At 43.2% G+C, this 26,918-nt stretch overlaps 1 protein-coding gene across 1 annotated transcript in view; it reads right to left on the minus strand.

The window, feature by feature from the left end:
• prex2 (phosphatidylinositol-3,4,5-trisphosphate-dependent Rac exchange factor 2) overlaps nucleotides 1–26,918 on the minus strand; it is a 101,017-nt gene that overhangs the window by 28,853 nt on the left and 45,246 nt on the right. The window contains exons 17-33 of the mRNA XM_080050609.1: nucleotides 26,592–26,684; nucleotides 25,389–25,537; nucleotides 25,198–25,283; nucleotides 22,874–23,010; nucleotides 20,806–20,923; nucleotides 19,954–20,138; nucleotides 18,004–18,165; nucleotides 15,338–15,584; nucleotides 14,673–14,880; nucleotides 9,085–9,267; nucleotides 8,499–8,593; nucleotides 7,704–7,786; nucleotides 6,665–6,755; nucleotides 4,406–4,534; nucleotides 3,318–3,359; nucleotides 2,307–2,404; nucleotides 1,977–2,123 (exon numbers count right to left, since the gene is read on the minus strand). Of these exons, the coding sequence (XP_079906735.1) occupies nucleotides 1,977–2,123; nucleotides 2,307–2,404; nucleotides 3,318–3,359; nucleotides 4,406–4,534; nucleotides 6,665–6,755; nucleotides 7,704–7,786; nucleotides 8,499–8,593; nucleotides 9,085–9,267; nucleotides 14,673–14,880; nucleotides 15,338–15,584; nucleotides 18,004–18,165; nucleotides 19,954–20,138; nucleotides 20,806–20,923; nucleotides 22,874–23,010; nucleotides 25,198–25,283; nucleotides 25,389–25,537; nucleotides 26,592–26,684 (2,253 nt within the window). The remainder of the gene's footprint in view (nucleotides 1–1,976; nucleotides 2,124–2,306; nucleotides 2,405–3,317; nucleotides 3,360–4,405; nucleotides 4,535–6,664; nucleotides 6,756–7,703; nucleotides 7,787–8,498; nucleotides 8,594–9,084; nucleotides 9,268–14,672; nucleotides 14,881–15,337; nucleotides 15,585–18,003; nucleotides 18,166–19,953; nucleotides 20,139–20,805; nucleotides 20,924–22,873; nucleotides 23,011–25,197; nucleotides 25,284–25,388; nucleotides 25,538–26,591; nucleotides 26,685–26,918) is intronic.

Here is a 26,918-nt window from a genome sequence, read left to right on the forward strand (position 1 = left end):
CATCTGAGGAGCCAGCTTGTGTTTACATACGCTGCAGACAGTGTGTGTAAGTCTTTGTCTGTTTTTCTGTTTGCTTTAGCTTGTTCCTGTTTGCTTTTATAGCTCTGAATGTGTGTACGTGTGCATGTTTCCTTTTCAAACCGGAGTCCTCGCACACAAACAAGCACATCTGCTCGCAGCCACGGCGACAGCGGCTGGAATATTTTGAATTGTGACGCTCTGCATGGTCTCCCTCCCTCCCTTCCTCAGCCCCTCTTTCCATCCTCTCTCTTTTCTTGTCCTCTCTTTCTTCATCCACCACACACACAGGGATAAACGGAGCAGCGGTGAAAGAGGATTAGGGCCCTTTTTCTCTAGAAAGACACATTGGAGATGGCCCTGCATGTGACGGAGGGGTAGCCGCTGCCCTGCCAAGTGCAACATGCTGTGTGTGTGTGTGGGGCAAGTTTATCTCTAAATTGGAAATGCACATAAATAGCCTCCACCTGACACATTACTAACACAATAAAATACAAAATGAAAATACAGTCACACACACACACACACACACACACACACACACACACACACACACAAATGCAGCATTCCCCACTTTGCACCAGAAAAGGAGCATGGTGGGATTTCACTGGAGTCACCTGCAGGTACTGGGACCCTGTTTGGCTCCACAGCGACACTTGAATGAGGAAATTTCATGAGAAGTAAAGGGAACGGTAAAGAGAGAGAGAGAGAGAGAGAGAGAGAGAGAGAGAGAGAGAGAGAGAGAGAGAGAGAGAGAGAGAGAGCGAGAGAGAGAGAGACAGTACTGCAGGAGGATGCTGGAAAAGCTGAGGATCTGACTTAAGCCGCACACCCCATAACCTAAATAAACAGTCATCAAAAATAAACTTTCAAAAGCACTTCCTGTGTTTCTAATCCCGCAGGGAAAGAAGACAGAAATAAAGAACAAAATCTAAAAAAATCTCATCACAATAAAAAACAAATGTTTGTCCATGTGGTTGAGGCTAAAAATACAGACAAGAAACACTGAGGAAAAGAACTGCTTTGAAGGAACTCCAGTCAAACTTTGAGTTTCAGCTTCACTGACATGGTCGAAGACAAGTCATTATTGAAAAATTCTTGGAGGGAAAGGTTAATATGGATCTCATTGGGATCACAGTGTACGTGCTTAGCAATCAGACTGTGGCTGTACATAATGAACTCCTCTATAGATGGGTCTTTTCACTGGACTGGCTTCAATTCATGCAGAGAATATAGAATAGCCTGACAGCAATGCAAAAAAGATGACAGGACTATGTTCCACGTTTTCTGTTCCAAAATACAATTAACATGACTAAAATGATTCTACAGTGCTTGACATTATAGGCTATAAGTCAAGTCAGTTCTGTCAGTCAACTGCATAGCACCGAGGATGACAATCTCATAGTATTTAGGCCTGTTGAGCATTTATCCTTTAAGAAACCTTTGAATGAATTTGTAACATACGAAAATAGTTTTTTTAGTGGGTCTTTTAGTTGTTTGCAGCTGAAACTGCTGACGATGCTGCAAGCTATCCACATGACGATGAGTGTGTGTGTGTGTGTGTGTGTGTGTGTGTGTGTGTGTGTGTGTGTGTGTGTGTGTGTGCACACGTGCGTGTGTCCACTGTGCAGCCTGGTAGTGGCATCTTGATTGATGATCTAACCGATTGGTAAGTCCCTTTGTATTTGCTTAGCCATTACACGCAGTGAGCAGAATGCTGCATAGAGACTTTGCATCCCAGTGGTTCCTATTGCTTGATAAATAGTAAGTCTCATATCAGAATGCGCTATGCTGTGCTACAAATGGTGGTACTTGAGGAAAGAATATGTATTAACAGATAAAGCTAAAATGTCTGACGCATGCCATGTCTTGTTATGACAGTGGACATGGACTACAGGATAGGTCATTTTAAAACAAACGAAAAAACACATGTTGTTTTGAGAGCTTCTGCTGCTCACCAGATTGGGAGAGAGGAGGGACTGGAAGTGCAAGAGCAGCCCAGCGCTGGCGATCTGCTCCAGCCAACGGCGGCTGGCCTCCTGGGCCTCCTGAAGGTCCTGGGGGTCAGAGCTGTCCTGCTCCGGTTCCCTGCCCATGTTGTGGAACTGAGAGTGAACACAAAAACAAAAGTGAGAACCAAACAACAACAGAAAAAAGATAAGATTATGCTTATGCTCTGTATTTCATACCAATGTAAATGTTGTATTTTGTGTGTGTGTGTGTGTGTGTGTGTGTGTGTGTGTGTGTGTGTGTGTGTGTGTGTGTGTGTGTGTGTGTGTGTGATCTACCTGGTTGAGGACTGCCAGCAGGTGCTCTGAGAAGGCACACACGGCCGCAACTAGAGACTGACAGAACACCATATCTCGACGCAGCTGGATCTCCGAGTCTGGAGGGGGAAAGGAAGAGGATGTAAGGTCAATGAGAAAAGCCATGCTTAAAAAAGTACACACGATACAAAAGAAAAGTTAGATGAATAGTCAGACATAGGTCATATTAGAATGCAAAATCACAAAGTAAGGTGTGAAAAGAAGGGACAGGAATGAAGTGACATGAGTAGTGTTGGGTTATTAAAACACACTACAGTTCAGAAAAGCTTTCAATAAGGTGAAGTATTTTCTTTTTCCGCCTGGGTATTAAATATTGTATAAGAAGAGAAGGAGAGCTAATGACAGGTGTGCTCGTGTGGAAAATAATTGGCTGGCATAATTATCCCTCTCAGAGGTGAATAATGTGTCACGAGGAAGGACTGCTTTGACTCTATTAACACATTCTAGTACAAAAAAATTATCTTTTCCTACTTCCTTTTCTTTTTTTTTAATTAATTTATACCTTTTCAACCATAGCATCTATTAGTGTTATGCACCTCATGGGCTCAAACTACTTTTTATTTTATTTTTTACTTTCGTTGTATTTTCTTTTGAAAACAGCAGGAATAGAATATTAAAAACAGCCAAGTACATAAAGTAACAGAGCAGAATAGATTATATTTCAGTATTGCAATACCTCTCAGAGCCTGTAGCAATAATGCATGGTAAAAATTAGTATACTAAAATGATTGCAGATGTCTTAATAATTTGCTACTAAACTCTTTAAGTTGTAACTGTTCTGTTTCTCCTTCATGAAACTCTTAAGTTTCGGAGTGTGTGTTTCTGATTTCCGTTCCTTTTGGTTATTTTCCGTCATGTTTACTTTCTATTTTGGAGTTTTCTTTTGATCTTAATTGAGCACACGTTTTAGAACATGTCCGTGTCTGTGCTGTATTCCTTGTTTCTGTCTTACTGCAAGAGAGCGATACCAACCTGTGTACTGTAGCAAGACCAAGAGCAGCCGTGTCTTCACCTCTGAAAAAAAAACAAAAAAAAACAAATAAAAGCAGTTAGACAGCGAAACAACCTCATATCAACTCCCAAAGAGCCCCTACTGCAAAAACATGACCTGTCCTATAAAATCCACCACCTTAACGTCATAAACGGGACAGCGCTGTATAACTCTTTCTACTCCATCCTAGCTACACAGCTGTTTATCTTCACATGTAGGCAAAAAAAAACGGTATCATAAAAACCAGCCACAGGCAAAGATAATAACATAAATCCGCATTTGTTTATAGTCATATCAGAGCTGCGGGGAAGCTTGGCAGGACGCTGCACTGCAAGAAAAACCCATCATGGGGAGAAGGAAAAGGGAGGGTGGAGGGAAAAAAGAAGGGCTGTACACAGGGCCAAGCTGCACATTAATATTAACTCTGCTTATTTGCACTCTCTCTGGTTGTGACCGGCAGCTCACCTTTCCCAGGAGTGTCATGTGGCTGGGCCTGTATGTACGCCCGTAGCCTGTATGTGTCTGTGTGTTGAATCCGTGCGCCAACAAACACACAAAAAGAACCCACACACAAACTGTTGGGAATCAATGAGGCTGAACTTCCCATCTGGAGCAAAAATATATATATATATCTCATTTCAATTGTTCTCAAATCCCCAGTTTTCATCTCTGACTCCGTAGCTGTAATTTATGTATCCCAGGATGGTGTTAGGCTTCAAAGTTTAAAGAGCGCAGTGCAGTTAGCGGTCCGGTGCTGCCCGTAACCACACCACTGTAAACAGGGGCCATTACTGCATCTAATAAATATGAGGCACACTGGAGAATTGGTCAATTTAATGTACATTACCCTCCCAAGCCTGCCGTGCCTTTACAAGAAAAATACTGCAGACATGTTACTGTTCCCACATTTTGTGTGTGTGTGTTTTAAACCGTGTTTGGAACAGTTCGGACAAGCACACACTAACACACACACACACACAGACAGGCACACACACACACACACACACACACACACACACAGACAGGCACACACACACACACACAGACTCAGACACACACACAAACTTACCCTCAACATATTTAGCGATTGTTTGCGTGAGGGTCTGAACGCTGCTTGGGAGGTTCCAGGGGTCCTGCTTGACATGGAGACGTAACTTTTTGGTGCAGTTGACCTTGGGCTCCATCTCCTGCTGGAACTCTGACAGAAGAACACACACACACACACACACACACACACACACACACACACACACAAGGACGTGCACAGAGAATTAGCTAAGATACATGACTCTACGTGAATCAACTGGAAGGCAAACTTTGCATAGGCACAAAGTGGATACATATGGGAAACTGCCTTGTTCCACTTCATGCATAATTAAATAGTAATGAAAGAGAAACAAGCTTATTATTTTATTCCTCCCCCCTGACGCATCTCACTTAATGGTCTTCCTCCATCTGTTCTAATCTCTATCTTCTCCAGCTCCATTTCTCTCCGACTCTTATCTAGTCGTCAATTATATACACTGATGTTTATGGGTGTGATGAAATAGCCATTTCTTTACTGCCGCAGTTAGGGTGCATCAGAGTCTTATAACAATGCAACATGAACATGGTTTAATTATTTAGGAGATTTCGATTGATCAGTCAAAAAAATATTTCTGGAAAAAAAAAGAGAAAAAGATGACACGTGCCAAGCAATCTCCACACTCTGGGTCTTTCCCTGCTTTGCTAGTCTTTTTCTTGTCACCATTCTCTAATCATCTTTTCTTTTCTTTTCATATTGGTCTTGTGCTTTTTCTCGCCGAATGAATTGACAGAAATGTAGGTCAGACAAACCCAGAGAACCAAGCAGCAGTCCTCTTATTTTATCGGCGCATCTCACCACCAGTTTCAGACCGCATAAAATCTGTGTGTGTGTGTGTGTGTGTGTGTGTGTGTGTGTGTTGTTGTAATTGGTGACGGGGAGGGAGAGAGAGAGAGAGAGAGAGAGAGAGAGAGAGAGAGAGAGTGAGTGTGAGAGATCAGATCCAGGAATGCTCCACTTGTTAGATAATCCTATTTGCTTTGTTATCAACCACACACATTAATTCAGTGGAGATAGATCGGCTCTGATCAAGGCCTTTCGCATCCCTCCCAAAGGCATTTATTCATACAAACACACACACACACACAGAAAACACATGCAGACCTATTTTCACTTCAAGCGTATCAGCGCACACTTGAATACGGCCTGAGATGAGAGGGGAGTCTTTAAGCCAAATGGGTCAGGGGGGTTTTAGAAGATTCACTTATCAAAACATACAGAATATTTGAGTAATCTGCTCTTTAGCTATTATTGAGCATCGCAATCCATTAAAGTCACTTTCAAGGACATCAAACAAGCAAACTTTTTTTTCTCCATAGCAGAGCTTATGAACAGAGTATAATACAGACCAATGGGAAACATGCAGTCTGGGAAACAACGCTCACACCACGTGTTGCTTTCGAGTGTTTTCTTCTATCTTATCTCCAACAAATGGCTTGAGATGTCTGAACACAGTGTTCCACAGATAAACAAAGGGCACCGTCAGCTAGTTTTATACATTTAAGGCGGGAAGAGATAAGGATATATTTAGCCATTTCCAGTGACATTTCCTACATTTTTCCCGCAATAGATAAAGTGTTAACAATAGACAGCGTGGTTACAACACCAAGGCCAAGGTGAAGCGCGGTGGCAAATAAACACATAGTCAAAATATAGTAATGAGATAACACGCAGGCACAATAGCTGTTACTTTGGCTGGGCACTTACAGTGACCGTAAAAGTGGAAAGGTGCTGTTTCAATACTGAGAACGCTGCAGAGTGAAGGGCCAAAGACAGGACAGGAGGGAGGAATGGATGGGAATTTTTGAAGCAGGAATGTTATACTTTAGAACTTTTCCGCTTGTTGCTACAATGACATCTGTCCCCACAAGTAAAAACAAAGACACACACACAGACACACAGACACACACACACACACACACACACACACCGACAGGAAGTTTCAGCCCCTGTGCGCAGGCGGCTGCAACATTCCCAGTGTGTGCTGTGTTTTCTCTTAGTGTATGTGCTGGTGGGGCTCCAACATATTATTTCTTCTCTCCAGCCGACTATGCACCAAAAAATAAATAAAAACATAGAAAAATTAATGTAGAATTGTCAGAACTTGTCAGAAATTGAGATATGTTGTGAAGATACTAAGACAGAACGATCAATATTTTCTATTCTGAAAGTCAAAGTAGATTTCTTGCTCAAGCGGTTCAACTAATATATACACTGTGGAATGATGTGTGGTTGGTGATTTACCTTGTAGTCCTCTTCCAGGTGTGAAGCACTTGGTCTGCTCGAAGGCCCGAGCCACCACCGGCCCTCGCAGCATGCTGCTGATTGAGTCCACCTGAAGGAAACACAAGGGGTCAAGCAGGAGCGCTTTCATGATACAGTATCCCACTGAGCTAAGATCAAACAGTATGCGGAGGAGGGAAGCCAAAAAAAAATAAAAACTGAGGCCCGAAACATAACCAACACCTGCTTCTCTCACTCTCTCTGGAACACACACACGCACGCACGCACGCAATCCCTCAGAGCCCCAAATAATACAATTTGCTAAGCAGTATGTAAACAAAGCTGGGGAAACTGCTCGACAATAAAACAAATGACAGGAAGCGGCCCAAAAGTGCAGAGGCAGCAAGGCAGAGGACTTTTTTTCTTCTACTTTTCCACTGCCGACTGAGACATCCTCATAAAACTTCTCCTGAATGGTGTGTGCGTGTGCGTGCGTACGTGCATGTGTGTGTGTGTGTGTGTGTGTGTAAAATCAGATATGGTCAACTTTTGCTTCAAAAAGGTCTAAAAGGTCAGGCTTAAGTGCTGTCACAATGTTCCCTTCCTGAGGTAAAGAAAAGCCCCACACTTTCTGTTTTTCTTTCATATTAGTCTAAATATATATTTGTATATATATACATTTTGTTGAACATGAAATATGCTAATAGTTCTACATATGTTGCAATTTCTTTCTCTTTTTAACCGGGCCAATACACCTTGCTTGTGCGTGAAAGACCAATCAAATCCCAGCCACTTGCAATCTATCGCAATATACAGTAGACAACACAACAATTGACCTTTCAGCTTAACAAAATTAAAAAAATGGAAATGTTTTTTCTTAAGGAGGCAAATCAGATAAATTACATTAAAAAGAATGTTCATCTGCGAGAGCAAATAGATTGTGGGAATGTGCTGCATGAAACCTATCCAGAAATATATCATCTATAAAAAATCTTAAATCTAAGTTAAGTTTTCCAACTGGCACATCAACCACGTATATGGAAATGTTTGGCAGACCCACCTGGCTGAACAGATGTTCCAAAAAGCCGTGAAGTTTCTTCTGCTTATCGTGGGACAGCCACACACTGGAGGGCATCTCATCTCCTGCAGGGGTGGGGTTACAACTGGTCAGCATCAGACCACAAAAGTATTACTATATTAAAACACAGTGTCACTTACTGACTGTGCTATTAGACACATCGACAATGGCAAAATCCTTACTCCAATTTTACATGTTTCTTATAGAAAGTTCTATGATTTTACCATAAAGAAAAAGAGAAGAGCTAATATATCCGACGTTGTGTACAGTTGCAATGCGTGTGTGTATGGCTGTGTGTGCGCATTTGTGTGACAGAGACTTCTTAAGAGACGGAGGACAGGATATTTGACAGGATACACAGCTGTTGAAGACGTTAATATCAAATCCAGCTGAGATGTGCAGCCAAACACTGTCATCTCTAATTAGAGTCAACTTCAGGCCCAAGTTTTTATTTTTTTTGGTTCCTGTCTAATAGACGCTATCATTTTGAAGCTCAATTGTAATCATGACCTGTAACTTATGGGACTACTTTGCAACGTTTTTGGGTTGATTGGAGAGCATTGATTATGACAGCCAGAAGATGGGAACTTTTTTTTCTTCTTTCTTACTTCCATATGATTGCAGTGCCTGTGCGTGTGCGAGTGTGTGTGTGTGAGAGAGAGAGAGAGAGAGAGAGAGAGAGAGAGAGTGTATAGATGTACAGTGAATTAGTTAGTGTGTGTGCCAAAGTTAACTCATGTGTCTAGAACAATGCTTGCAGTCCGCACTCGTGCATACCTGAGTCCATCTCATCACTGTGAACATAGGAGCTACAGTGGCTGCTGCAGATGCTGGTGAAGGAGGCGATGGAGTTCCTGTTGCTATTACAGTCGCTGGGAAGAAACATTGGGGAAAAATTTTAAATGAGGAAAAAATATACTTCATTAGCTTAAAGGTGCACTATGCAACTTTGGGTGTGTCAGAGAAGTGAACATTTTCTAAGGTATATTCTCAGCTAACTGAATAAACCAACATTTTCCTCACAGGATAATTGGATCCCTGGAACACTGTTTGAAGTAAGAAAGCTACCTGAAAAGTTACTGTTTCACTGTTGTTGTTTACAGCAGCACAGTCCAGAGTTTTGTTCACAAACACATTCTAGTCTTACGTTTGGATCCAGATACCTCAAAATAATTTGATTTATGATGACAGAATTATTCAAAACTTAGAAATAAATGTAGAGTAAATGTGTTTTGTAAACTAACTTGCAGACTCTGAAAATTGTACACAATCCCCCTTCTCTGAAAATGCATAGTGTACCTTTAACTTTACTCACGTATCGAGGAATATCTCCTGCAACCACCCCTTCAACTTGGCTTTTTACCTGTAGGAGTCTCTGTTGCTAATGGTGTCGTGTCCAGAGTCCTCCTGCTCGTCCCCCGCCACATTGAAACACACTTTCTTCCCGTTGCGCTCGCCCTTCTCCCCCTCGCTCTCCGCCGATATGAAGCTCTCTGTAGGGGTTCTCGCCTCGGACGGCGGAGGGTGGGTGATGGAGGATAAAAGGCTGCCGAAGAGAGGGAGAACATTAGTAAAAAAGAAAAGAGTTGAGTGATTACTTAAAGCCCCCTGTAAACCCCTAATGCGCAAAAATCCTTCTAACTTTTGAATCTAAAAAAAGAGTTAGGAATAGTTATCAATCAAAAATGTAAGATATTGTCATTTAAGTTTGATAAACTTTACAGGAATTGGGTTTAGATGAGGCGGGCTCTGCTCTGGTTCTTATGACACAGTAAGTATTTTTTAACCAATCGTGGCAGTTATGGCATCCATGTGTACATGTGCGTGGGCTCAAGTGTTGGACTCCCCACAGCTGACTGAGAGGGCTAATCAAAAGCAACCGGCCTGTTTGTGCTCTGCTTCCGCTAAACAGCTTCCGGTGGCTCGGGGATCGGCATTGGTTTTATAAATAGGTTCAAACGTGCGTAAAGGGTACAGCTGTGTCAACACGCTGCAACTCCACTGCACACAGAGCAGCTCCCTTCTCACTGTCACCGCCGGCCTGTATTGTAATCAGACGGGTGTATCAGTCAAGAGGAGCAGGAAGAAGCTGCCCCGGATATTTTCACAGTTGCAGCAACACATGGGGGCATTTAAAGCCATATTCCAATAAATGCTGGATTTGTGTTTTTTAATGCCTCCCCACGCGCACACACACACACGCGATATCTGTTTACATTTCAGCCTTATTCTAATTTGTTGTGCGCTTACATTTTCCATTGTGTCATAACATCCGCTCCTTTTAAATTGGAGACATGTCACCCAAATGAGTCTCAGATTTTTATGCCTCAGTCTTTATGATTTTTAAACACCTCTCCCCCCTCTCACCATTGACCCCCTTTTTCTACCCATTCACAGGCCGACTGGGCCACAGAGATGCCCTCATTATGGTCCACTCCAGGAGCCGCCACAAAGCAGCCTCCAGTGCTGCAGAGTGGCATTCCAATCGCCATGGAGAAGCTCTCCGGGCTCTCTGATTGGTCATTGGTTCACAAAAGGTGTGAACACAGTTTGGGAGGGGGGGCCTTTCGGGATGCAAACTATCCGAAGAGCGCACGGGAGAATAGTAATCACTGGATCAGAGAAGGGGCTTCAACACACACAGAGAGAGAGAGAGAGAGAGAGAGAGAGAGAGAGAGAGAGAGAGAGAGAGAGAGAGAGAGAGAGAGAGAGAGACCACTGTTCATCAGAAAGATCTCATAATCTCTCACTGGAAGCTCTTTAACCCACTTTGCCACATTAAACCATTAGACATCAATAGACGCTTCCACGCACTCATTTGCATTACAGACAGGGCCGGCCGTAGCCAGGGTGGGCCGTGTCCACCCAAATGTGGGCAGTGCCCACCCAATCAAAAAAATAAAACGGACGGACCTGTTCATTCGCTGTCCAAGAAAATGTCAAATACAATTCAGACAATTAATTAATACTAGAGAATATACCATTACCATGCATTGCTTCTAATTGTATTATTGGGTGGGCAGGACAGCCTGCCTCCAAGTTACCCACCCGCTTATAATGGTCACTGGTCAGCAGAGCCGGCCCGAGGCATAAGCGAAATGAGCGGTTGCTTAGGGTCCCGACTGCCAGGGGGGCCCACCCATTTTATTTTATTTTTTTAGTTTGTGTGTTTGATATCAACATCATATTATGTAAATGTAAATTATCATACAATAAAAGGAATACAATGTTTTGGTAGGTAGTTAATAGCTTAATAATTGAATCAGTTCATATGGGAGGTAATCCGAGGTTAACTGATCACGTCACGTTCAAGTCCATGGCATGCACAGTGTGTATTAAGTTTATTTAAAAATATTTGAAAATGGGGCTGCCCTCAGTTGCCCATGCATATAGCCTATTTCAGCCTCATCTGTGGAAAAAAAGATAACTGGACAACAGAGTTCTTCTGCTTCGTTCCTCTCACTGCATTTAAATGAATTCATTATATTACAGAAACATATGTCCCGTAAAAGAAAAAGAGCACCAAGCCTATCCCAGAACACCCTGCATAATATTTTATTTCAAATTTATATTTCTATGGAAAATCCATGTGTCTTTCTTCAATAATCCATCTGACCCAGTGTCTCCAAATTATTTGTTCACACAAAATTTCTCAGATTTAGCCTCTTAATTTTCAGATTCATGCATTTCACTTTAAAAAGGTAAAAACAAATCTCCCGGGGGGGCATACCCCCGGACCCCACTAACAGGGTTGTGACCTCGGCTGGCTACTATTTTCACCCAGCTGGACATCGGAGCCAATAGTGGAAAGACTATACATCTATATAGTGTGTATAGTATATACTGTAGTTCTGGACTACCAACATCCAGGTTGCCCAGTCCCAAAGCTTTCTCTTCAATCAGCTCAAGCTGACTACAGTTAATACTGCGATTTCAAAAAAAGATACATTATGTTGTATATAATGTATATTATGTTATTCATTAACATTTTGGAAAAAAAACATGCAAGAATCAAATCTCCCACACAGCAACACTCAAAATGTATTTGCATATTGTGTTCAACACAATTCACAGTAAATGTGCCAAAAAGCAGACGCAGAGATCTTACAAGGGCAAAAGAATTCTGCTTGCGCGCTCTGCGCTCGCGCTCTCATCCTCGGTCTGTGTGCCCACCTAAAATTTCTAAAGGCCCACCCTAATCTAACTGTCTAGAACCGGGCCTGATTACAGAGCTCCAGGTTTTTTTTAAAGGGCATTTGCATGTTCTAATCCATACCTGAGGTTAGTAATTCAGGGGAACCTGTAGTTCAGCAACCCCTGCAAGTCATTGACGCTATTATTAATGATGTGCAAAGAATGAGGAGAAAATATGTGAAACAAATGGAAAAAGGAAAGTGGTGAGGGGGACGTTTGATCCAGGAAGGGAGAAAGTCTTGATATAAAGCATGTCACATGGGGGAAACGTCCACACACAGCTGTGACCCCCTCGTCTTAGGCCCAGAGACAAAGGTTCACAGGTCTCTGGCCTCCAACTGGATCCGCCACTAAAAATCGGCCAAGAAGTTATGTAACGACACTCTATGACCAGTTGTTGTCTTTTCCTAAATTACTTAAGGATATTTCTAATCTCCGACGCAGACTTCCTCTATTCATTTTGGGTTTGGGAACGTTGGGGGGTGGGAGGGGGGGTTTGGGTTTGATGGTGCACCAAAAATAAAAAGTCATCAATGTTTCCGCTCAGTTCATTATTATTACACCATAGTTAAGTGGTGCTGTCCAAAGTTAGTCACACCCAGTACGGAAAGAGACCCAGGGAGGGAAGAATATCTGTGTGTGTGTGTGTGTGTGTGTGTGTGTGTGCGTGCGTGCGTGCGTGCGTGCGTGCGTGCGTGCAGACAGCAAGACATGGAGGAAATGAGGCAGGAGAAATAGCCACTGAGGGACTTAGACAATGCCAGGAGAGTTGGAGAAGGAAGATAAGGGTGTATGTACGAACAAAATGAGCAATATTGATCCTATAGCACAAGTCAACAAATAGGTTAATATGCAAACTAAATTAATGAAGAGTTCAGGAGGGCTGATCACACCCACAGAGTCGGAGCAAAGCACCCAGAAGCAAAGCAACCCATATTAGTCCCGCTGCTGCGAAGCCCTCACGCTCACCCGCGCTGTTTGCTCTTAACAAGCTCCTGAAGTGTGTGTGTGCATGTGCGTATGCGTGTGTGTGTGTTTGTGCATGTTTGAACAGATAGCAGATGGTAAAAGTCATTAGCCCCTCAACAGCCTTGTCTCGGACCATTTGACTGCGCGCCTCATGGACAAGGCAATGCTAATTGGCAGTGACAGGAGCGCGACCAAATGTGTCCGTACTCGGTCATTTTTTTAAATTTATTTATTTAACCTTTATTTCACCAGGAAGGTCCCATTGAGTTACAGTAACTCTTCTCAAAGGGAGTCCTGGCCAAGACAGGCAGCAGAAAAGAAGTTGCAGAATTTGCACAAGGCCACACACACACACAAACAAAGTACACCACAATTGACACTATAATGCTAAAATTACACTTCATAACAGGCTATATAAAAACAAGCTAATACATACAGCTAAAAAAAACTAATTAAAAATAAATAAAAAGGCATCAGGTTAAGGGCCCCGCTGTGGACTGGGCTCATCGTTACCACGGTGAGGGGACAGCTCCGCACCATCTAGGTGCGGAGACTTTCAATGTCATTGTCAAAATGCTTCTGCCTTAGCCGAGGCGACTTGTAATAACTAAATCAATCAGATAACATAACAGATACATCTCTTATAATCAGTCAGTTGCCCACCAAAATTGACCAACTCCTGCAGGGGAAATCTGGAAGAGCCTTTTGTCTTATTTTGAAAGAGTAACCATGGTATGTGTGTACTAGTGTATTTCTGTGTACTGAGCAGGCATGCATATATGAGTGGTTTGTTTTTGATGAATGGCATTTCCAGAAGGCACCTGGCCCTAATGACACACCCTGCACTTCATTGAGATTTGTATTTCCTGTTTGGGGGTGGGAGTACAACTGGTGCAGTGTTTCCAATTTCCTTTCCGTAGCCTTGTGCGCCTCCAAACAATGAACCCAGCAAACCATGCTGAACCCAGAGCGGCCAGCCATGAAACACTGATCTAATACGCACACATACATAAATACACCCCGTCCCCCAAATACACACACACACACACAACATATCAGTTTTAAATCCTGAGCACAAATGAAGCACAAGCATACCGTGGTGCACAAATTGTGCAGACACATGGCAGAGAAAGTTTTGTTTTTTTCATTTCCTTCTGTTTATTTCTCTGTCACACACACACACACACACACACACACACACACACACACACACACACACACACACACACACACACACACACACACACACACACACACACACACACACACACACACACACACACACACACACACACACACACACACACACACACACACACACACACACACACACACACACACACACACACACACACACACACACACACACACAGGTGCCAGAGTAATGACCAAAATGTATGCCCGCCCGGTGCCAGATGCAGCACATCGACCATAAAGGCTGCTAAAGTTACAGCCCGTTATACAAAGCAATCTGGTTTCAAAGAACACTTCAAATCAAGTCAGATAACATCAGTGTGAGGGCACCTCTCTCTGCCAAAATGAAAAAGGAGATTGGAATAGTATCAAAAATAAATAAACGTTTCCTCTGTTTTGTCATTTCTAGGGGGAATTTGTTAGAATAGATTCATCTCAAACACAAGCCCATTTAATGAAACAGAGCCCCGAATCACTTGCGGGGTTGTACATAATGAGGACCAAGTTCATGTGTCTCTTGTGAGTACCTTTACGTTCGCGACATACATATGATTGTACAGGCGCAGGTGTAGCGTGTGTAGTGCCGCCACTCACTCGTGAATATGGGCACCGTGCGTCTCCATCTCTTTGACCACCGTGGTGAGTTTGTAGAGGAGTTTCTGGTAAGCGTCCAGCGTGAGCAGGTCTTCCTCTCTGAGCAGGAAGCGGAGACCATGCCCCTCGGTCCGGCCCAGGCTGTGACCCGATGGTGCCGCCATGGTGGTGATAGTGTGCTGGACGTTAACCATGGGGTTTAGTTTACCTAAAATATGACAGAATTCTTTTTTTAATTAAATATTCTGACTAATATGCGCCTCTTATAATATCAGAAGAAAAACCCATCCGCACCGGACAGCGTTAGTGATATCAAAATTCACAGAGGACTCAAGAGGACATGGCGCAGCGCTAAGGCAGATGTTTATAATAATACTAAAATTACTTTCACTTTGGAGGAATGAGAAAACCCTTATAGCCGGAGGGGATATGGCAAGTTTTATTTGTGTGCATGTCACTGGGTTTCATTCAAGATGGTGCTTTCAAACACTTAAGAGCACAAGGGCTGTAAATCTACATGGTGGTGATAGTGTGCTGGACGTTAAACCATGGGGTTTAGTTTACCTAGAATATGAAAAAAAATATTATTCAATCAAATATTCAGATGAATATGCATCATTATTCCACTGTGCAGGCGGTTTTCCATGCTCCCCGTCTCCTCTCACCGTGCTCCGCGCTGCTACTGCTGCTGCTGCTGCTGCTGCTGCGTCCTCCCTTCTCCAGCGTGTTCTTCCTGTTATCCAGCTGCACGCCAAAGGCACTGCCCAGGGAGGTGGTGGTCTTTGGGTAGGACACCTCCATCACATTGATGTGGCAGTTTGTAGGGCAGAAGTCGCTGCTGTGGAGGGGGGACACCTTGGCCTTAGCCTGCTTGAAGGTGGGCCATGCTCTGTTCTTCAGTACCCGTGCAAACTGTTACACAGTAGAAAAATAAGAAAATATATTTTCCTATGTTTTAGTTAATGTGTTGCTAAAGTGAAAAGGTTAACCTTGAGTCACAAATATGGATAGAGATATTGCACTATAATGGCTTTTTTATTTTTCATAGTGGATGTCGTCCGATGACTCTTTTGGCAGGAAGGTTTGATCAATCAAAGTGGGAATGGGTATTTAAATGGAAATTTTTAGATCAGACAGGCTTCAAAGGTTTCACATTATACCACTGATAGGTGTACCTGACTGGCATAAGAACAAAAGGCTCCATGAGAAACACAGTACAGAATATCTGTCGACTTGATCTACTGTTTTGTTATACATACTTGACAGCCTTTGTTATATGGCAACTGAAATATTTAACCCAAATCAGTGTCACCTTTGCTCGCATATGGGAAGAAGAACTCCAGAGCCCAACAACATGAGACACACTTATCATTTAAATTGATATGATTTCAATTAGACTGCTGTGTTAGCAGCTCGCCTAGTCGTGTTGAAAGATTATGTTTTGCTGTTTGTGATGTGATTTGTAGCATCAACCCACCACCAGAACACAAAGCTCATGTTTTGAATTTGTCACAGAGGAACTGTAGCTTTTATTTCATCCCAGTAATATCAAACAGGCTTTCCACAACACAACAGAAAAAAGGATGACGCTTCAAATATAATAAAGATTCCTTCCGATAAGTTAACATCACATGGGCCGTTAATCGAGTGCGAACACTGTACACCGTAATGTGGGAAGAGTTGGCTAAACATGCTGCATCACAACCAAACCTCAGCTTGTGTTCACACACACACACACACACACACACACACACACACACACACACACACACACACACACACACACACACACACACACACACACACACACACACACACACACACACACACACACACACACACACACACACACACACACACACACACACACACACACACGGAGCCGGACAGACCGCTTGGATCCAATAGAGCTGATACAGAATATATAATGAACACATTCTTTTTTTCTTTGCAACATTTTGCTTGCACTTTCCTTGAACCCTCCCTCAACGTGGGGGCCTGCATCCTGTCTCGGTTGTTCCAACGGGCAGATGCCTTAAACACTTCGGATCAGTTTTTTTAGCAACTTGGACTGTCAGGCAACGTAAGCAGAACATAATGTAAATGTCAACTAAGACACTTAAACCAAACAAGTCTTCTCAGTTATCTCAGATAGCCCAAGTATGTGTACTATACCAAAGCCCCCACACGCGAGATGATGTGCTCCAGATGGAACAATGAGCCCGACCCTCTCTTTGAGACCCAAGAGTCTCAACACATCTGTGGCCTCAGGTTGACGTTTTTTTCTACGTATCGCTCTCTGCTTTCTGTCTTTCCGTCTCTCTCTGCCAGTTTCCTCCCTCGTTCATCCTGGCTTCTCTCATTCTTCCCTCCCTTCCTTCTTGCTCTCTAGGGGGACTGAGAAGGAATGCTCCAGTGCAGGGAGGAGTTCTTACACAACCAAAGAGCTGGCTTCGGCCGTGCCATGGCTATTTATAAAATGGACTGGTTATTAATCCAAGCAGGAACACTCTAATGTTGAGTCAGATCTTTTCCTTTCTCCCCCCGCCTCACGCATATTTGCACGCATTGGGATGTTTGGCCTACAGTCATGCGCTTACAGATGTGAATGAAGAAGACTGATGGAAGCACTGGCTCTGTCAACCAGCTGTAACCTAATTACAAACAAAGCGCCGGATAACACTGCATAGTGCTTTAATTTTCACACAGTCTATGACAGGTTTGAAGGCCAATGACAGACATCTCGGGCTAAATGTTTTTTCTTCACCACCAATGAGAACGGTTTACATTCAAGCACAGCAGCCTTCACACACTGACACTTGTGTTGGACTTCTTTTCAGTGTGTCATTGGTTTTCTGACATGTGGGCACCAACGCAGCGAAAAACAGGCATGCATCAAGGACGTCGGTGTCTTTTTAGGACCTTTTCCGTACTTTTCCCTGACTTTTGCAGAGGTCTTTCATACATGTATAGGAGACTCTTTTCAATCTCAGCCAGTGAGCAGCGGAGGTCGCCGTAAAAGTTCGATCAAGGTGCGTCAAGAAATAATTGGTTCAACAGGGTTTCGACTCTTCCATGCTGACAAAAACACACAGCTTAGAAACACAGCATAAAAAAATGTAAAAGTGGTATTTGAACACCAGTTGTGTCACGTTTACATTTTTGCCGGCCTATAGTGAATTGCAGAAGACCGCATTATGGTAGAAAGCTGTGTTAAAAAAATGATATAGAGTATATGCAGTTCATGGTGTAGAGAAATATCATCCAAAGTATGGTAGAGACCGCTGAAGACTCTTTATGTTTGTCAATCAGAGCGTCACACGACAGTTACCTTTCTGTAGTTGGTGATACGTCGGTTGATGTGCTCCACCCTCTCACCACACATGGCGTTGAAGCGTACCTGCAGCTCCTCGGGAAGCACGTCGCAGCTGAAACTCAACCTGCCGCACATCTGCACCAACGTGTCATCATTACGCGCCAGCGCTTCAAGTATCTGGTCAGAAGGGCAAACATGAAGGGAAGTAAGATAAACTGGTATACAAATGTCTCTTAAGTCCCTTTCTGAACAACTGAGGGGATGAATAGCTCCTTTGCATTGGGAAACAAAAATCTAAATTTGGCTGAAGGGCTGATTGCACTCGTGAGCAGTTTAACTCGGACATCTCAAATAGCCCTCCCTGGAAAAATCCATGGAGACAAATCAAGATTGTGATACATATGCTGCACGTATGCAGACCCTGGCGTTCCAGATCAGAGATTAGAGATGAGGAGGAAGAGAGACACACATCTCTGAGCCATCTCTTAACGAGATGCCCGGTGGAGGAGATAGAAAAGCAGCAGGAGGAAATGTAATAGCAGGAAGAGACTAAAGCAGAAGAAAAACCCATCCGCCCCGGACAGTGTGAGCGATATTAAAATTCACAGAGGACTCAAGAGGACATGGCGCACTGCTAGGGCAGATGTTTATAATAATACTAAAATTACTTTCACTTTGGAGCAATGGGAAAAACACTTCTAGCCGGAGGGGACATGGCAAGTTTTATTTGTGTGCATGTCACTGGGTTTCATTTAAGATGGTGCTTTCAAGCACAAGGGCTGTAAATCTACATGGGCTTAAAGAAATGAACCCAACTCTCCTAATGTACCATGAACAAGAGAGATGTGCTTCATCCTGGAATTTGGCAGAAAGACACTGCAAAACAGATTTTTATTTCCCCCCCTGATAGCTTGTGTGGATCTCTACGGTATGTCTGAGTGATTCTCTTTTTTTCCAATTCTGTGTATCTTCAAATCAATAATGATCATTCTGTGAACCTCACTACTGGGATGTAAAAGGCACGCACTTAACACAGCTGGGAACTAACACGACTTTAATAAAGCTTTCAGGTTTAACTAGCATCAAGTCCCTCAATTTACACAGCATGAGAACTGTTGGCTGGTTATGTGTGTGCTTAGGTTACGTCTTTGTGTGGAAAATGCCATTAAAAAGTGCTTTCGGATTATCAGTTAGACTGTGATTGATTGCACATTCTACTGAAATTTCACTTTCATCCAAACAGGGGGCTGAAAGGAAAAAAGAAAAGAGATAACTTGTCAAAATCATTTAAGAGTTGCTCTACTGCTAGTCTGTGGGGGTTTTTCTCATCAGACAAGGCTCATCAAAATAATTGCTGTGGTTCCTCCCTACAGTGCCCTAAGCGCATTGCAGCTTTGGTACATTTTGCCCACTAACCCAAAAACCAACCTGGATTTTCAGCTGGAAACAAGTGATACATGTCATTCATGTCATGCTACACAAATAAAGTGAGGAATATGCTCCATTTAATTATAATATCTACCGATATATTAGAGGTATCAAAACTTCATTTTGACACGTCCCTTATGCAAGACAACAAATCACATTTAAGAAGAAAACAAAAGGGTTTGGGTTAGCAAATAAATCCAATTGTGAATATTAACAAACTATCCAATTATTCAAATGTCACACAACCTGGGGAGGTAGTGTTGCAGCTGCACCACACAAAGCATTTTTATTAAATTAAAAACATCGCAAAATAAATAGTCTGAATCCCACAAAATAAGACCACTATAGAAAATGTCAACTAACCAATCAGGGTGAAGTCAAATCTTGTTTTTACCATAATTACTTCTGACTGAAAAATGAATCCAGCTAAGAAGAAGGACTGTAATGAGCAAGTGATACTTATTATCATCCATATAGATGTGATAATATATCATTTTTATATATAGACACTGGATCAAAAGGTTCAGGATATAATACCTTGGCAGTGAGGCTGAAGAATCCTTTGGGTTCCACCATCTTTTCCAGCACATGACACTTGATGCCAGCTGTGCTGTCATACTCGTACATCACTCCATACTCCAGGTGCACGTTGTCCACTGTCAGACTTACATGGTCCTTCTTTCCGTCGATAATGGCTATAGTGTTGAACTTGTCCATGACCTCTGAGATTGCAGAATGACAGGAGTAGAATAACAAAGAGACAGCGGTTACATTTTCACTGGCAACTTGCACGCAAACATGGCAGCGCAATTGAGCAAATCACGAATTGAGATGTACTGATCATGTTCTGTGATAAATAATAAAATAGTCCTCAGCAGAGGAAAAAATGCCTGATCCCTCCAACAAAAAAGCATTTTCATCATCACACACATCTGTGGGAGGCCTAAGACCACCAAATCTGCAGCTCATTTCAGAGGAAGGCTTGCTGCACATGGCTTCCCTCCATCAACCTCAGAAAATGATGAGCATTTCCTAGAGTTAACCGGCCTTATGCTAACGCGATGACTTAATACAGCAGTAAATCCTCCTCTGAAGCTGTTTGCTATGAAGGGAATAGCTTTCCTCTTTTACTTTCTCATTGGGATCCATAAATCGTAGGGGGGCAGAATTAACACTTGTTGAGCCAGAGGAGACGGCTGTTCTCAGACTAACGCAATCCAGATGAGCCTGTTCGGACTTGTAAACGTGGGGCGTGTGTGTGTGTGGGGGAGGGGTGGGGGTGTTCCCCTGCGAACAAGCCTGTGTTACCTTAGGCGGAATTGCTTTCCCCCAAAATGAGTAGTTGCTATGTGGTTTCTTGTAAATGTGTGTGTATATGTGTGCGGTCACCTTCTACTTTACACTCGAAGCCGTCTTCATTCTCCTCGAGGGTGGGCCTCTGGTTAGTTTTCTGGTTGTCCTCCTTGGCGCTCTCACTGTTGTTGTACACCCACTTAATAGTATCTTGCTGCATAGGATTACAATAAAGGAGATAATTTAGACGGTTAAGGGAAATCTTTCGCATCATAACAAATATGAACAGATGTTGGGTCTCTATGAAATTATTGAATTTTACCATTTACGCTTTGAACTTATGTTGAATTGTTAACTTTTTTTACTGGAACCCTTACAGTCATCTCTTATCCTTCCACTCTCATTTGCGGTTAACAGGTGGCACTTGTATTGTTATAAAAAAAAGAGTACTTGTGTGTGTGTGTGTGTGTGTGTGTGTGTGTGTGTGTGTGTGTGTGTGTGTGTGTGTGTGTGTGTGTGTGTGTGTGTGTGTGTGTGTGTGTGTGTGTGTGTGTGAACACAAGCTGAGGTTTGGTTGTGATGCAGCATGTTTAGCCAACTCTTCCCACATTACGGTGTACAGTGTCGCAGTTGGGTTGGCAGAGCATACAGTGGAAAGCCCTCGCAAACATATGGGAATGCGGCGCTTGGTGAGCCCGCAAAAGTAAACCCTTGCCAATCTCATCAACTCACTCTAGCGTACCATACAGCCCTGTGTGTGTGTGTGTGTGTGTGTGTGTGTGTGTGTGTGTGTGTGTGTGTCTGTTCTCTCCACACCGCACCCGAGCCCACAGTGGGTATTCTGCCAAGGCTACATGCTGTGTCTGCCTACTGGTCTGCGGTCTTCTAGTATGTCTCTCTCACACTCACACACACACACACACACACACACACACACACACACACACACACACACACACACACACACACACACACACACACACACACACACACACACACACACACACACACACACACACACACACACACACACACACACACACACACACACACACACACACACACACACACACACACACACACACACACACACACACACACACACACAAAGTGAATGAGAAAGAGAGGGTGTTACCTCTGTTTCCTAACTTGATGTAAACCAGGTCTCCTGTAGTGTTTGAACCCTGAAGTGCCTCATTAAGCCTCCTAAATCCCGACGGGGGTCAATTATAATGACACACTACATTAATTTACGCTATACACCTACTTTTTGGTTTTCTATTTTCAACAGGTGGAGTGAGCTTCCAACCTCCCCCAAAACTATTCTGCTGTCACCCACTCTCCCAGAAAAGAAAAAAAAACCTGGCAGTCCTAACGCCCCTCCATCTTTCTCCTCACTCTTTCTCCAGGGATTTCCCCCACCCAGAGCGCCAGACACCCCCAGATCTTTTCCCACCTCTCTCCCCTCAGCAGGCCCAGCGCAGTGAGCCAGGGGTCAGCCATGGAGGAGCCAACACTACTATTATTTCAGCGTAATGACCCAAGTGAGGAAAAAGAAAGTAAGAAAGAGAGATATGGAGGTAAACAAGAGCCATGAGGTCTGTGTGCAATGTATTTTTCTCACGGGAATTCATGGGAAATGAAAGGACGTTCTCCAAATCAAACACATTAAAGTTATAGTGTACAGTCCCTTAAAAATTGGGAGAACTATTCCAACATTCGGCAATTCTGGAGGACGCTTGTCGTCGAAATCACTTTTTTGTCAAAATCAGTGAATATCTCCTCACAATCCACTACCTGTCCGCACTGTTTATTCCCTGAATTAAAAATTAGTGTTAATACCCAGCCTAGTAAACTGGTATCTAAACAATGGGTATGTAAACAAAGGGGGCCCCACTGTAGCTTACAACATGCCTGATGATTACAGATCCTAGGCTGTGTGTAATAACATGTGTTGCATTTTCCGGCGCACACACACACACACACACACCATGTACAGGTAGCGGATTATGAGAGAGAGATATTCACTCATTTTGACAAAAATTATTGTCAGCAAGCATTATCCAGAATCGCTGACTCACTCCACATTTAAAGTTAAACTTCCTAGAGAACTGCAGTGTGTGTTGTTGTGCGTTTGGCCTCCTTCCCGTCCCCATGGCCTCACCTGTGTGGGTCGTCGGTACTTCCTGCACGCGGTGACATGAGCGATGACGCTGGCGTGGCTCTCTTTGCTCACATTGATTCCGTTCACCTTGATGATGCACTGGCCAGGGTGGAGACCGGCGATGGCTGCCACCGTGCCTGGCGTGAGACCGAGACAAGGGCACACAGAGATAAAGGAGAGGTATCAAGGGCTACACTACAGCAACGTTATCATGCAGGTGAAGAGCTGAGTCAGTAAAAACCAACACCAGCGGCACATTCCCCCCCAAAAAAACATCACATCTTTCACATCATGTACACAAATAATTTGGACCCAAGCAACATTCCTTCTTAGGTCCTTGTATTTGCAACTTTGCTTCCTGTTTGGCAGCTCGGGACGAGTGTGAGAAAGAGGGAGCGAAGTGTGGAGGAGGGAAGTTGTTTATCTGGGGCCTCTCTACTCTACTGAGGGATGCTGTGATTCAGACCAGAAAGAGACTTTCAAGGTTTACAGCTATCGGAGGGAAGTGCAATGGCAGACTAAATATTCCTCCCCATTTGTTTTCATATCTCCTTAAACACACACACACCAAGCATACCTCACATGGCAATATACAGAATATGTATCCCCTGTAATACTGGAAGAATAAAATGATCACGCTGTGGTTTCTCTACTGCTTCAACAGTCTGTGAGTAAGTAAGAAGATATATTTAAAAAGAAGGTCCACTGTATTTAATAATAGAACAGAAGAACAACCCACAGGTCAACACAACAATGCGATAGGGAATGTTCGGAAGCCAAGGATACAAACAGGTGCAGTACAAGACACAGCACTCCGGCCTTCATATTATTGGGGCTTGCACCACTTCATGTGTGAATGTGAAGCATATATTTGTTTTCCTTTCCCACAGTGACATAATGCAATAGTCAATAACTGTATACACTCTATTTGGAAAAACTCCTCAAGTAAACATGCTGTGAAGTGTTTTCATATTCATAACAGAAACAACAAGTTTTTTGGACTAAGAACCAAAAACTTTGGATAGTTAGAGTGCCAGTGGTGTAGATACTTCTGCTAAAATTAAACAAGAGAAGAGTCCACTGCCAAGCTAGCAGCTTTATGAGGTTGTACTCAGGCCCAGCAGAGCTTTAAACTAAATGCTAACGTCAGCCTGTTATCATGCTCACCAAAACAATGTTATCATGCTGTTTACCATGTTCAACATCTTAGTGTAGCATTAGCATGGTGGACATAGGTCATGGTAATCTATCCACTATCGCTAAAGGTGAAATAAGTGATTTGGGATTTATCTTCATCTTCTGAGAACCTTGATTGCTCATATTTAGGGGCAATTCATCTTGTATTTGTTGCGATATTCCAGTCTCAAACAAAGTGGTAGACTCACTGGCAAACGTGGCAAGCTAAAATAGGCACCACAAACTTCATCGAGAAAAGTACCTAAAGTGAAATAGACGAATTGATAGCAAAGCAATGTCAAAGAAGTGCAGAGTAAAACCATCGAAGGAAAGACATCTTATCACCGATAATAGTGCCAAGATAAAGCAATGAAAATACAGGGAATTGTCAAATAAAATGTATTTGAAGAACCTAAGATAAACCTTTCGGCCTCCCACTTTCTCTGCCTCTAATTCCTGCTACCTGCTCCTGTCGAACCTTGTGGTCTCGCGGGGGATCGGGTCCATCTACTTAAACACACAGGTTCCCAGGCAACCACATCATCGAGCCAACACATGCACACAAACACACACACAAGCACGGTTGAACAGATGCAAGCACATACCACAGCACTTTTTCTACCCTGCTATCCCACTTAGATTGCTTAAGAAAAAGAAAGGGGGGAAAAAAGAGATTCAATTTCGCCTGAGAACAGCCAGACAAGGCCATGGATTGTTTTTGGATTGGACCTTATCTTTCTTGTGCCAGGTCTGATAGCAGTGCCACTAAACATGCTGTGTTTTGAGACAAAGACTCAGGACTCAGGAGGTAGGGAGAAGAAAAAATATCAGAGTGCCTTCCCATCACACAAAGGAACCGATCGGCTGAGGAATATTTGAATAGGTACGTGGGAATCATTGTGAAGTGGAAAGTGACAGATAAACTAGCTAATTCTCCGTTTTGGCAGCGCCATTAACCAACCATATGAGCCACACATGGATGGAATGAGCAGGGGGGGAAATTGGCCCCTCACGGCCAAGTCACGCACGCCCACAACGACTGGTGTGGCAGCTGTTTGCCAGCTGTGTCACGATAACAGAAAAGGTGGGAGGCCCCGTTTCTGATGAAGCCAGACTGCTCAAGTGGTAGATGAAGAAATGTCTCTTACCCCTCCCAACAGCATGGACCACAGACGGACCGAAGCCACGAATCTGGAAACCCAAACCATCAGCCGAGTCCGGGATCTTTACCGTCCTGGGGACCAAGGGAAAGAAGAAGAGGCAAGCTGATACAATAAGATACTTGGACAGTATATCTACCTTGACACAGATGCACACACCTATGCACAATCTGACTTACTCTCTTGGCTTGGTGCTGACCAGCACCCTGAGGGGCCCCATGCTGTTGAAATACTGCCTGAGAAGAACTTCCACTTCAGAGAAAGGCCTGAGAAACACCAGGTCTCCATTTATTGCAAACAACTTCTTTCCCACCTCCAGGCCGGCCATCTTAGAGATAAATAGAATATAACAGAAGAGGAGAGAAAAGAACAGATGACAGTCAAGCATCATGTTTCAATGCCATACGGAATCACAATGAAATGTTTGCCATTTTTAGCTTAGAGTTAACTTTTTTGGGTACACTAGATACACAGATATTCCCAAAGGATTTCTACAAATCACAAAGAAAGAGCGTACACATTCCCAGTCATAGGAGACAATGTGGGATAACTTTTATCTCTGAGTATACAGCTGGATTCTGTTGTGAATTTCATTGTCCCAGATTGAATATTTAAAAGCAAAAAACACCCATTCTCTATGCAATCCAGACCTTCCAGATGCACTCAGTACTAATTTCAGGGCTGCAGGGAATTAGGAGTGGTGCGTTCGGAGTGATCACACTCGCCTTCAAACTCCTCCGCCCCATTTTCGCCCATCAGATCAAAGCTGAACACCAAAGGAAAAGGAAATATATAGTGCACCAAAAATGATTTTAATGTGCTCATGTTCATCACTTACTGCACTAAAGCAGCCTTAGTGGAGGAACAAAGAGTGAGAGGTTTATATTTTGTTTGATTGATTGCACCGCTCTGTGTAGAATTGCGTAATGAGAAAAAGGAACATTTCACGATGCTTCCAAATACAGTTCAACGTTGGTAACTTTGACACTTGAATTTGTGTAGCTGACTTTTGATTGCTTTGATGATGCTGACATTGAGGTAACAGACAAAACTGGAGACTCCTAAATGGAGGAGCAATCATTTAATAAGTTGTGTCGCACCATCTAATCTTACACTTGCCCAATCTGCATTTTGCTGAATGCAAAATGGCTATAGAGATTTCCTATTTGTAGCCAGTTCTATTGAAATAACCAAAGCCATGTTCAATTCTGCCCATGCGGTAATCATCTTTTTTAAGGAAATCTGGTAGACAGAAGAAGCCCATAAACAACTGAAAGTGTAAAGATCGTCACATGGTGTTATGTTCTGGGACTAAGACGTTGTCTGTGTCTGAAAGGCTAATTCAAAACACAAAACAGTCCATGTGTGGTGCATTCATGTACCTCTGCTGGGGAGCCCTTCTCTACAGATTTGATGATGGGGACTCTGTTCCTCTCTTCCAGGGTAAAGCCGTAGCCTCCATCGCTGGGCCTTATCTTTAAAAAAAAAGAAAAGAAAAAAAGCGACACGTCTACCATCAGCAAAATCCCAAGCCAGCAGGCCGAGACATTTTCACAGAGGAACACATGCACACAACAGAAGCAGATACTGGTACAGACAGATTGCAGCCACACTAGTGTTTGCTCACCCCCTTTTGATAAGAATGCTTACTGAGGTATAAAAGGGACTTACGCAGAGTTATGACTTTTTTCTTCCACACAGCTGTGTGC

Source organism: Ammodytes marinus (genome assembly GCF_949987685.1).
Source record: "Ammodytes marinus genome assembly, chromosome: 21".
Lineage (NCBI taxonomy): Eukaryota > Metazoa > Chordata > Actinopteri > Uranoscopiformes > Ammodytidae > Ammodytes > Ammodytes marinus.